The sequence below is a fragment of the Gymnoscopelus microlampas genome (assembly GCF_963454915.1).
Source record: "Gymnoscopelus microlampas genome assembly, chromosome: 6".
NCBI classification, from domain to species: Eukaryota; Metazoa; Chordata; class Actinopteri; order Myctophiformes; family Myctophidae; genus Gymnoscopelus; species Gymnoscopelus microlampas.
In genome coordinates, this window is record NC_139943.1 from 52,018,974 (window position 1) to 52,032,737 (window position 13,764).

The 13,764-nt window shown below is 41.6% G+C and overlaps 1 protein-coding gene across 6 annotated transcripts in view; it reads right to left on the bottom strand.

The window, feature by feature from the left end:
• Positions 1–13,764, bottom strand: part of ano1b (anoctamin 1, calcium activated chloride channel b) — a 110,358-nt gene that overhangs the window by 39,746 nt on the left and 56,848 nt on the right. For 5 of the 6 annotated variants that reach the window (XM_084060581.1, XM_084060580.1, XM_084060582.1 and 2 more), the window contains exon 2: positions 5,418–5,858. The exons of the other annotated variant lie outside the window; for it this stretch is intronic. In XM_084060581.1, coding sequence (XP_083916707.1) covers positions 5,418–5,858 — 441 coding nt within the window. The remainder of the gene's footprint in view (positions 1–5,417; positions 5,859–13,764) is intronic. 6 annotated transcript variants of the gene reach the window in all.

Consider the following 13,764-nt stretch of genomic DNA (forward strand, 5'->3'; position numbering starts at 1 on the left):
TGTGCCAGTAGCCATGAAGCTATACATGAAGCTATACAAGCTAAACAGCTATACATATTTTTGTCAAAATATATATTTTTTGCCATGGACGTGCAAATGAGTGGACAATAATATTATCAGAAACACTTAAAGAGCCAGCCCTAAATGACCATTACAGGTCTGTAACTCTGAGAGTGTACAAATGGAACCGAATGGACCCATAGGGTCCATTCGGTTCCATTTGTACGCTCACAGAGTTGAAAATAAAAAAAAGTGTACTCCTAATGTGCCTTAGTGTCACAGTAAATCAGTGTCATACATATTCTGAGGAAAACCTGGAGACTGACATTCAATAATTGGGTCGTATGATCAAAATGAGAACATTATAATGTTAAGTAAAAAACAAAACAATCTAAAATGTACCACGGACCAGGACAGGTCTTGCCACAGACACAGTGATAATAGTCCAGGGGCCAGGCCATATTTTGGTAATTGCAATTGATAGAAAATAAATATTACTTTGGGTGAATTCCTCCTTTAAGTTTTTCAGGGGGACTCTCTACCCATTCAGCTATGACCACCCCAGACGAAGGAGGGTCAACTTTTACAAGCTTATGGAAAGCAGTCTTTTTGCAAACACCAAAAATCTGAGAAGTTATCAATTGCACACCCCATGAAGCCTTGAATACATGGATATATTTTGTTTTTTGTCGCAATAATTTGATGCCCGGGGTAGGAGACACAAAGATTCTACTTTGTGTCTCCTACCGGATACATTAGCCGGTAGGTAGTGATAACTGCCATTAAGCTACAAGATTGGAAGGGTTATCATACCAAAATATAAACTAGAGACATGTAGGAAGACAAAAATACAAAAACTTTACGGTCACCTTAGGTGGTACCAATTTGTGTTGAATATCAGTGTTGGCCCCTGGACTATAACCCCTGGCTTGGATTACTGACTCATCGCTCACGCTCATGTCTCTGGCACCTTTGCTCACGGACCACTGGGATTTCCCCTGACATCATCCTCATCAGTGTAAACTGCAGTAAACGCTTTTCACTGTGGACAGATTGTATACTCCTCTATTTACTCATTGTAGCTGTTGTGGAGTATACAGTACTATCCAGTGGTGTAAAGTAACTAAGTGCATGTACTCAAGTACTCTATTTAAGTACAATTTTGAGGTATTTACACATTTCTGTACTTTTACTTACTCCACTACATCTCAGAGGCAAATATTATACTTTTACTCCACTACAATTATTTGAAAACTTAAGTTTCTAGTTACTTTATTTTTACAGAACATACATTAGCCACTTCAGCCGTATATTTCGGCCATTTGAAAATAGCCGACCTACAAGCAATGCGACACATTGTGAGCTTGTAGATCAGCTATTTTCCCCCAAAAAATATACATTTTGAACTTGTGAAATGGGGCATTCTGCACAATGAGTACTTTTACCTTTGGTACTTTAAGTATATTTTGAAGCCGAAACGTTTGTACTTTTACTCAAGTGCATTTTATTGATACTTTTACTTGAGTACTTTTTCCACCACTGGTAATATCATGGTCAGACTAAAAGGGAAACCCTCACATTCCAGAGAGCTGCTCCTGTGACGCATGGTGTCATTACATATCGGCTCTGAGGCTCGTGTGGAGGTCATGTGAGGTTGGTATGCAGGGGCATCATCATTTGGGGGTCTCGGGGGAAGGCAATCCACCCCTAGTGTTCACAGTTAAGTTACTAAGTGCATTTACTCAAGTACTTGTACTTAAGTACACTTTTGAGGTATTGTTTTACTTTACTGGAGTATTTCCAAGTTTCTATAGGCTACTTTGACTTCTACTCCACTACATGTCAAAGGCAAATATTGTACTTTTACTCCACAACAGTTATTTGAAAACTTTAGTTACTAGTTACTTTGTAGATTTGGATTATTATTACAAAACATAACAAACAAAACATGTACATTAACCACTTCAGCCCTATTTAAACTTTGGCTATTTGAAAATAGCAGATCTACAAGCTCTCAACGCGCCACAATGCGACGCGTTGAGAGCTAGTGAAATGAGACATTCTGCATAACGAGTGCTTTTACTTTTGGCACTTTAAGTACATTTTGATGCCAATACTGTTGTACTTTTACTCAAGTATATTTTTATTACTGGACTTTCACTGTTTCTACATTGCAGTATGACACTTTTACTTAAGTTAAATACTTTTTTTAAAAAGTACTTTTCCCAACATATGTATACATAATGTCCGTGGATGTTCTTTTTTCTTTGTTGTTGTTATTTTTTGGAGATGAATCTGATTTTAGATACTTAGATACTGGGTTCATCTCAATCCCCGACCATCATGTGACATGTGACACCTGATATAGACACGTGTTCTTCTCTCTGCAACCATAAATTCATAAGGAACTTCAACCTGGCATCCCTATTTTGGGGCAAGCTTTGGGGCGACAGAGAGAGAGAGAGAGAGAGAGAGAGAGAGAGAGAGAGAGAGAGAGAGAGATACTTACATTCTAAACACACATGAATGGACACGCACACACACACGCACGCTCAAACGAACAAACACAGCATGCACAGCAAAAGTGAGTGAGTGTTAATTCTACAGACAGAAATGTATCCTTACGGGTCCAGTTTGTGGTATGTTATACGATACGTTGAAACAGCTGTTATATGCTGGCATCCTCAGCAACTGGAGTGCTGGCAAAACACTGAATCTCTCTCTCTCTCTCTCTCTGCTAATCACAGTAGGGGTCAAGGTTAAGATGCACTACACGCTGAGGTTAATGTAAATAGGTGCCCTCTCCCACTTTCTGCTCCTTCTCCCCCTCAGCCCCATAATCACTTACAACAACCACCACAGCACTTTACCAAGCGCCCCTCTCTCTCTCTCTCTCTCTCTCTCTCTCTCTCTCTCTACATACATACATACATATACAGAACAGTACAGTACATTATTTACAGTACATACAGTACAGTATATGCAGTACATATACAGTACAGTACATACAGTACATACAGTACATACATACATTTTATTTCATACAGAGAATATTTAGGCTGAGACAACAAAGTCAATTATTCGCACAGTGCATGGACAGCCTATGGTTTGTATTACTTTGTTAAGTACACAGACTGGTCTCCGCCAGGTCAGGTAGGTTATTATTCTGGCCTCCTGGTTGAGCTACAATAGGCCAATGTGAAAAGGGTGACATTTCTTCTTAGGCCTTTCACGGCAATCGGACACTGCATTCATGATTTGAGGCATTTTGTTCCAAAAATGTGTTTTGCTAAATTAGACCTGCTGGTGGCGCTATAACAGGCCAATGTGAAAAGGGTGACATTTCTTCCTCGGCTTAGTGGGCATGTGCGTGCAGAATTTCACAGAAATCGCACGCTGCGTTCATGATTTGAGGCCTTTTGTTCAAAACGGACCTATCCTGCAAACTTTGGAAGCCAATGTTAGCCAATTAGAATGGAATATGAAAAATTAGACACATCCGTCTTGATCACATGACTATAGATCTCTATACTGTGTACCGATTTGCGTGACGTTTGGACAAAATCTGTAGGAGTAAAAGATTTGTTTTTCAAAAATCTTTCTCCTGATGGTGCTATACAGTAACCTGACGCTACCAGATCCAAACAGCTTGCTCCACCGCCACCTCTGGCAGGGTCAGGTTAGCTATACAGGCCAATCTGAAAAATGTGGGCGGTGTGCGCACAGTTTCACGCAGATCGGTGCAGTTATAGGTAAAACGTGAATCGGTCTGTTATAGCGCCACCATGAGGCTGATTTGAACATTTTCCAGACGGACGGACAGACGGACAAGGTGCAAAACATTAGCCTGGTAAACCCTCCCTCCGGAAATCTCATTTCCATTTGATTCCAGGAGTGAGTCTGGCATGATCGCCCATTCTGCAATATTGGCTGTGGGCTGGAGTTGGGCGGGAGTAATACCGTTGACTGACAACCCCTTCAGCCAATGATCGTTGTTCCCCTTCAGCCAATTGCAGTGCATTTTTACCACCTCCAGAGCTAATGTGACGCAACGGGACTTTTGAGATGGCCATGCCCAAAATAGGTTGCCTTATTCGGATACATGCGTATCACTGCCCGCCCCTGCCGGTTCTCTGAATTTTTATTTTTAAATAGGCTCTGTCATGATTAATTGACCACATATATGAAGTTAAACAACTCAATTCTATCCAAACGATATCTTAAAAGTAAATTCCGTGCCTCAAAAAATAAGTTTTAGAGCGTTTTAAAGCCGAGAATAAGAAGTGAAGGCACTCGCACAAACAACAATGGCTGCCGTTCGTCTTTTGTCTTTTTTTTTTTCAACATTGATTAGAATGATGAAGTCAGACAGGGAAACAAATATCCACATTAATGGTCAAAAACCTCCTAACCTCACTTGAGCTGTATTTGGGTAAATGATAATATAAGGACACATTCAAGTATCTGACAATGTATAAAGTCACCATACCAACTTTGATGAGTAACTTGGGCAACTTTGGCAGTATTGTGTTTTTGTTTTGTTTTTTTCATTTCCTGAAAAGTTCATATTATGTTGGACTGGTTCCTGCCCGACAGCAGAGATATATTTACAGTATGTATGATGGATGGATACTTTATTGATCCTGAAGAAAATTCCTTCACTTTCTGCACCCCTCTCTCTCTACCGGTGCTGTACTATAGAACAAAGTGTGTAGGACTATTGTCCCACTATTGTGGGACTTTAACATGGTGGGAATTCCACAACTAATCTAGCTGATGTCAGCAGAAGCACAAAGTCCTGTGATCCTCCCCCCTGTGTGCACAGTGTCTTTGTCTGTGTATACATGTGTATCTGTGTGCGCATCCATGTGTGTGTGTGTGTGTGTGTGTGTGTGTCTGTATGTTTCTATTTCAAGCTTTTCTTTGAAATGGCCAAGAGTGAAGTAATATTGTATTCTCTCTCTCTCTCTCTCTCTCTCTCTCACAGACGGCGTAAACGTGAACAGAAGCAGTACGGCAATACGGACTTCCTACTTTATTTTAGTTTTTTTTTTACCCCTTTTTCTCCTCAATGTAGTTGTTACGCCAATTATTTCCTCACCACACACATTTGTGTGCAGTTGTCACTGCTGTCGTATCCTACTGACTCACCTGCCAGTGAGGAGCCCCCACCAGGAGGACGTAGAGCCTTCAACACTACTCCTCCCGCCCAACACTCCCTGCGGACAGCCGGTGCCGCCCCCCCCCAGCCCATAGGATTACATGCAATGATATCGCCCCCCCGAACACGGGTCAATTGTGTTCGTATATAGACGCTCGACAAGGACTTCCTACTTCTAAAAGAATGAGGAAGTGAAAACCCCGGAAGAGCGTATATACTGTATACACAGAGAAGAAGAACGGGACGTCTAACTCACCTCCTGGTCTGACTCCAGCTCCAGCCCCATGTCACGGAGGTTCCCCTCAAACTCCTCCCTCATGAGCCTCTTGTCGTCCTCCTGGTAGTCGGGGGTGTCGCCCCCCTGCCCGCCCTGCAGCTCCACATCGCCGCCCGGCGCACCCGACGGGTCCCCGGCGGCCGTCTCTGTCCGATGCTGGTGCTGATGCTGCTGATTGCGTTTGTCCCCCGACGGGTCCGTACCCGCTGCGCGGCCCCCACGATTGCCTCCTCCTCCACGGCGGAGCGTTCGGGTGAAGGCGTTGTCCGTGAGCCGAGACGACTGGCGGCTGTGGCGCCCCCCGCTGGGGGGCTTCTTGATGTGGTAGGTGAGGACGTAATCGACGCGCCGCTGCCCATCCTGGAAGTAGAGGCCCTGTTGGCACTGTGTGTTCTCCTCTGGCGTCAGAGCTTTCAACAGCTGGCAGGAGGGGGCACACAGAGAGAGACGGGGAGGGACGGGCATTTAGAGCAGAAAGGGCAAAACAAGCAGCGGCCCACGTGGACCGGGGTGTGTGTGTGTGTGTGTGTGTGTGTGTGTGTGTGTGTGTGTGTGTGTGTGTGTGTGTGTGTGTGTGTGTGTGTGTGTGTGTGTGTGAGAGAGTCTTTGTGTGTGTGAATGTGTGTATATACTTTAGAGTTTGGGTTGGCTTTGTGTATATCTCTTTGAGAGTATGGGAGCAGCGTTTTGAGCAGAGGTCATGCGGAGGGTATGTGTGCCCGTCATAGGGGGGCTGCTGGGGGTTGAGATAACAGAGACTCTCTCTCTAGAGCCAACATAATTTACACATTTCAACTCACACGTGTCCTTAGTCTTAAAGACCGGCATTATTTGTGGTCAACACAGCCGATAGAAAAGTCCGAAACCGTTTGCTGGCATTTCACCTATAGGTAAGATCTGTCTTGCCAAAACAAATATAGATCGTTATCTGGAAGTCATAGACCTCCATCGTTGCTCCAAAATCTGTTAAAAACACTTTTCTTTAGTCAGTCTATTTCATCATTGCAATGAACCTGGGCAGTGTGAATTTTCTCAGAACAATTTTAAGAAGAGACGGCGAGGGCTGGATCACTATGGCTCAGGTCAGTAGTCCAGTCCATATCCCGCTAACATTAACCCGTTTGAAATGTATACACTTTTGTTGCTCTCAATGTCACAATATTCTGTATATTATAGTTATAGTATTATGTGCTGGGATGGAACTCATCTCTGAACACAACAACGTCCATGTAGACAGCAGGTAGTGGAGAAAGTACAAACAGTGCATTGTGTTCATTCTGGTCGTCTTATTGTCTCACCATGTCCGTTTACATGTCAGCCCTCCCGTCATTTCTCTGCCGCTGAGCTCCCGCTTTAATATTTTCCGGTAAATCTGTATTTTTAACCCATCCCACTACAACGGTTTGGTGATATGCGATCTATGAACCCATTCAGTCAACCCATACTATCCTCTAGGAAGGGACCCCCAGGACAGGACATAATAATAATTGATTATTATTATTATTGTTATTATTATAATTAACCATTTAAGCCCAAATTTAAAACAAATGATAGTGAAAATAGCTGCTACAAGACTTAATACCATAATAAACCATAATAAATGGAATGCTGTAATTTGCGCTATGTTGCGGAGGCCTAATGCACGGCTTGCACGCAGCGGCGGACAATTGGTTTGACCTACTTTCCCTCTCAACGTGTATTTGAATATTTATGTATAAGCATTTTAATTGGCTTTCATATACTCTTAATATTTTCTTTCAAATGATAATTAACTTTATAGTCTTTATAGATCGAAATGTGCTCAGTTTGGGCCATTTTCTGGGTGTTAATTGTAATAATTAAATTAATTAATGAATTTTCGTGTATTCGAATAAACGGTTTCAAAAATGACGTGTACACGTCAGTGCAAAAAAACGCTAGGAACATCCCTACTACAAGTGCAAATGTATTCAGAAAAGCTACAAGTACTCCAGTAGTACTTTAGCTCAAGTACAAATTTGACTGACACTTGTAGTTGAGTAATTTACCAGTACAGGAGTATCTATGACTTTGACCCCAATACTGTGATTGAGTGCTTTAGCCACCACTAGTGCCAGGCTGCCAGCTCAGCCACTTGAGCGAAGGGGACTCCCCAGACTGTGGATGCAGTCCAGAGTCGCATTAGTCAGGCTAATTGCCATGTTGTCCATAATAAAAAGTGGTGCCAACTTGACTCGCCAGGCTGCCAATTCTATGCCACAGAGAATTGTAAAACGTGTGTAGGAATTGTAACCATGCTAAACACAGTTGTAGCCACAGTGGCATATTTGTTGGGCAGAAGTGTGTGTGTGTGTGTGTGTGTGTGTGTGTGTGTGTGTGTGTGTGTGTGTGTGTGTGTGTGTGTGTGTGTGTGTGTGTGTGTGTGTGTGTGTACAAGTTCAGTTACAATTATTGTAAATACTGTTGTTTTTACTTTATTATAGTAAAAAAAAAAAGCTCCAAACCATGGCCTTTCCTTCCGTGCCACAATCACACCAAATGTTCCACTTGTTTTCTATTTTAAAGGCATTTTGTAGCTTCTAAATAATGACACTTTGTTTATTTATTTATTGTGCCTGCAGTGACTGCAGTGAAGTGATACTTGTTCTTCTTCGTCATACTTATTATTATTCTTCCGTGCAAAATTCAGGCACATAACTAGTCCCGCACGGTTGAGAAAACCCCAGCAATATATTATACATAACATGCAGTTCGATTTGGAATAGTGTGCTATTATTATACTTGTACGTTTGGTGGCGTTTCATATTACCATGGTGGTGCAAACGACAAAATATCACCCAAAAGAATCCACGGGGGAAAAAATCCAAAAAGGGGAAAGTGCTTATTCAAAAAACCTTTTAACCCATTCAATCCATAAACGCATCTGTGTAGATTTTTAGATTCCTGTGGCTATTCAAAAATAGCATATATACAAGCTCATATGAGCTTGTAGATCTGCTATTTTTAAAGAAAAATAATTGAAAACGTGTGCAAATCTTTTATATATATATATATATATATATATATATATATATATATATATATATAAACATTTATAACTCAAATCTTTGCTTCTGGTGGGGGTCCCTGGAAAAAAATATTTTGAGATATGGGTCCGCGGCCAAATACATATCATTTTGGGGGTCCTTGACATGAAAACATTTTGAAGACATTTGTAGAATCCCCAGAAGCAAAGACTCGAGTAAAAATGTTTGTTTTAAAAAACCTACAATTACACAGCATTCCAGGATTGAATGGGTTAAGCCAGCAAGCAGTAAAAGCTTCTCTCCCCCCCCATTTCTCCCCCTCCTTTCTCCTAGCTTTCTCCCGCTGTCACTCAACACAGAACGTATGAGCTCACTGAAGTGTAGTGTGTTTATTTGCGGAAGTAGTGTATGTATCATGGTCACTGTGACAGGGTAAGGCCGTATTTTCTCAAAATAATGTTATCGTCTCTGTCGGGGAAGAAACCTCACATGCCCAAAACTGTTACTTTTCAGGATCCAAATAGGCTCTATGCACAGCAGCCGTATTGGAAATAAATTGGGCCTCTTCTTACTTCCTTCAGAGGTGTTACCAATGATACTAATGAAGGCTCTGTTCCATTCTGGTCAGGGTGCTGATATTGTGCATGTTGGCTCACTAGAAACACTCCACTTTGGTTCCCAAATGACCCCTTATGGTGGGTGAGTAACTCTGAGAGTGTACAAATGGAAGAGTGTACAAATGGAACCAAATGGACCCTTACGGGTCCATTTGGTTCCATTTGTACACTCTCAGAGTTATGGGGGTCCTTGAAAATAAGACAACCACTATGCCACACTAAATGGAACAGAGCCTTAATTAGTATTATTGGTAACACCTGTGAAGGAAGTAAGGAAGAGGCCCAATTCATTCCCAATATGGCTGCTGTGCATAGAGCCTATTCTAAATGGCAAAAGTAGCAGATCCACAACAAGCTCGAAAGCTCGTTTCAAGCCGTGTTTTGAGCTAGTAGATCTGCTACTTTTGATACTTGTGACGCTGTAGTATGATCAAGTGTAGGGCATTACTTTACAAAACAAAACACAAAAAGTTAAAATATGGAGATAAGAAGTTTCTGCCTCGACAGCAATAACAGTAGTTAAAATAAGTGGTGTGTGGGGGGGGGGGGGTCATTGGCGTCCAGGGCCTAAACTTAGCTCAGTCTGCAGACCCTAGAATTGTCATGTTTGTCATGCCCTGCACGTACAAAGGTTATCCACAATACACATACATATAAATAGCATACATACACAAATAGTAGTGATTCTTAGTCCGTCACAGTGACCCGGCCCAACCTCTGTCGGAGAGAACACTATTTACTGTATTGCACTGTCTTTTGCACAGTTATATGAATAAATGAATAGATAAATAACAAAACATTCCCCCAGTCTAAAGATGCAGTGACAATGTTGTTCTGTTTTTCATGTGTCTGTGGAGTTGACATTACTTCTCTAGAGAACACCCAGTCTAGAGAAGTATAAAGACAATCTGTCTATTTATTTTGTTTTGTATAAGCTGCAAGTTTCTCTGTCAATCAAGCAAATAGAAACAGACTGGACTTAAATCTATCTATTAATTCATGAAACCTGTGTGTTTGTGTGTGTGTGTGTGTGTGTGTGTGTGTGTGTGTGTGTGTGTGTGTGTGTGTGTGTGTGTGTGTGTGTGTGTGTGTGTGTGTGTGTGTGTGTGTGTGTGTGTGTGTGTGTGTGTGTGTGTGTGTGTGTGTGTGTGTGTGTGTGCGCGCGCGCGCGCGTGCGTGCGTGCGTGCGTGCGTGCGTGCGTGCAACACCCAGGATTCGAAAGGGGAATTCCCTTTAGGCTAATAATGCCACTACTGAGTCTGAGCCACTACGGCACCTTATGACCTATCCCCCCCATCGGGAAACCCAATCCGGGTCATGGCACCAATGTGACGTCCGGGATTCGAACCCGGGTCTCCCACGTGAAAGCCAACATCTTAAACACTACACTAAAGGGGATTTCCCTCTTGAGCAAGATATTAGGCTTTTTTATCACCAGGCAGAGGCTCTCTGAGCCACTACTGCTACATTATGTAAGAATGTACTGTAAGTACATATTGTACATATGTGTGTCTGTGTCCTGGGCATAACTCGGGAGTTACTCAAAGTTTACCATTGTCCTTCCTTTAAGTAAGTAATTGGGCAAAAAGTTAAAGTTGTGATTGTGTCCAAGTTGTATTTGTGTTGCTGTCATCTATGTTTTCTGCACTAGTAGTCGGGTGTTAAATTAATTAAATTATTTTATACCAGCCATATGAAAGGTAAAGGTTTGCTGTTTATCCGTATACTTTAGACTACAGACCAGTTGAGTAAGACATTTTATTGATTGATCTTCCAATAATTTGGAATTAATCTCATACAAAAATAGACTAGGAATTGAAAGTTGAAATAGCTAAATCTGAACTCCCTGAATAACGGTTGCCTTTCACTTCTGTGTCTGTTTGTTACATGAGAACATGTTGGATGATTTCCAGATTTCCACACTAAAACTAATCCATCTGGATGTTTGCCTCTGACTTTTTGTCACAGTCTCAGTTGAACATATACTTTGCAAGTATGCATTAAGGCAGTGGTTCTCAACCTTTTCAGGCCGCGACCCCCGAAAATAATCAATTTGAACTGGGGACCCCCCAAAATAATCACATTTGGTATGGGAGTTGAGACGTTACATTTTGTTTGACTCGGTTCCACAGATAGATATTGTGAAAATAGCCGATCTACCAGCTCACAACGCCTTGCTTTGCGGCTCTTTCTTCTTCTTTTTTGCCTTTTTCTTATATTATTTGTCAATTTGGCCAATGTTCGACCAGTTTTCATAGCGTAGTTTGTTGATTAATAGAGGTATTAAAAAGGTCTTATAAGACCTAGTCCAGCTAGTTAGACAATCTTGGACGTGCAGGAACTGCAGAACAGAACGTCATCAAAGCACTGCCAAATACTTATGATGTCAACTTGTGTTCTTATACCGAAGCTGAACAAAGTTTGTATAAAAGCCCCCAAAACGCCCACTGTATGTTGGCTGGTTTGAACCATCCAACATTGCTAAATGAATTAATAATGTGTTCTTACTTTGTTCAGTACTTGGACTTGGACAGCATCTACAGCAGTGTTACTTTTGTTGACTAAAACTATGACAAAAAAATGAGTCGACTATCTTTTTTCACTGATGAAAACTAAATAGAAAGTAAGTAAAAACTAAGCTACGATGACTAAATCTATTGCCAATTTCGTCAACAAATAAAAACTCGACAAAAAATGTCAGGGACTGGAGAAGAGATCCAGTAGAACTAAGACAAGTCATCGTGCATGCGTGCAGGTGTCGCAGTCCGAAAATAGCTAATCTACAAGCTCACAACGCGTTGCAGCACGACACGTGAGCTAGATCGGCTATTTTCGGGATGGAGCTAAGTGTAAATCAGCCATACAGCCAGACGCCATTGCAGCCAGTGTACATTTTGACAGCAAATTCTGATTTAGTCCTATTTTAGTCTTCTGAATAACACACCATTTAGTTTTAGTCCTACAGTATTGTAGTCTTCTGAAATTCTCAGTCTTAGTCTAGTCCTAGTCGACTAAATATCAAAATCGTACTCTTTTAGTCTTACTCAAAAACATTAACACTGATTTGCAGCCCGCCAAAATACATTGTAGTCGACTAAATCAACTGTAGATTTAGTTGACTGATTTAGTTGACTAAAATCGTATGATATTTAGTCAACTAAAAGTAGACTAAAACTAAACATTTTAGGTGACTAAAATATGACTAAAACGTAATGGAATTTTAATCAAAATACTATGACTAAAAGTAAATCATAATTTGCTGTCAAAATCAACAATGATCTATAGCAGGGCATCCCCTTCTAGTAGGATACAGAGGTGTAAAACTCCTGGCACAAGCATCTCTCTCTCTCTCTCTCTCTCTCAAAGGTGTGTCTATCCTGTGGTGCTGCTATCTCTCTGTCTATTTGTGTCTTCCTGTCTATTTGTGACGCATGGCGAGCATGTGCGTGCATGCAGTGTCGTAATGTGTCTGTGTGTGGGGGGGGGGGGGCACATGTAAACGTGTGCGCGTCATAGTTAACTGTAGTTTTTAGTGTTGGTTGCTGTGTGTCTGTCTGAGGGATTGTAAAACCGCTTGAACTTGTAACTCTAAAATGAGTGTCACGCTTGGTACAGACATACGCGGAGCAGGTTCTGTCAGGGAACTCAGTGCAATTGCTGCTCACCGACCATTGGTCGATCTCAGCCCCATGCTTCTATTCTCAACCAATCACATCCTCACTTCATAATAGAGCGCCCTATTTAAATGGGGAAGTTGCATTGCTCATTCCTTGCTTGCCTTTTACTGCTGCCTGTGCTCACCCTCCACCACCCCAGCTACCATCCGTCGTTTTGGATCTACTTTTATGTAGTGGGGGATTCAGAGTCTCTTTTGGTAGGGATATGTAATGTGCTTTCTCAGAGAACTTAAAAGCAGATCCAATTCATCGCCAAACCAAAATAAATATATTGCTCATTTTATATTCAATATGTTCACACACCCACCCCATGCACTGATCAGCTAGCCCAATAGAAGCTCTTCCGTATCAACAGGAATTGCTTTTTATGACCTCCGTCCTATGAAGGAGTACTGGGGGTAACGCCCATGTACAAAAGATATCAAATAACATAGTTGTCATTCACGGACTGGCAAATATTTGGGGATATTTGTGAGCTTATGAGCGTCTTGTGAGCATTGTGAGCTTCTCTATACTGTTTATAAACAAGGCCAAGAACAGCCTAGTTGAAGTTCCAAAGGCAGGTGGCTACACACATACCTTCACGTCTGGGAGTATTCATTGCTGATACTGTATGTCTGATAAGTGCCGGGCACACAAAATAAACCATGTCAGGACAACAGAAACAAGTTTAAACATGCAGGGAATACAGGTTCAAAAATAGCCAATCTAACTCACAATGCAATCACTTTGCGACGCATTGTGGATGGGCTATTTCTGAATACCAAAGAAATTAAATAGAGCTTACTTATTTTCTATCAATTAAACACCCTGTGAAGCATTGAATTCATGGATATTCTTTTGTTTTTGTCGTATTCCAAAGCCAATAAGTTGATGATAATAACAAAGACCCTAATGTATCCGGTAGAGACACAAAGAGTCTCCTTTGTGTCCATGAATATCCATGAATTCAAGTCTCCATGGGGTGAGTAATCGATACGAAAAAAAAGTCACTTTGGGGTGAACTATCCCTTTAAACTGTTCCCC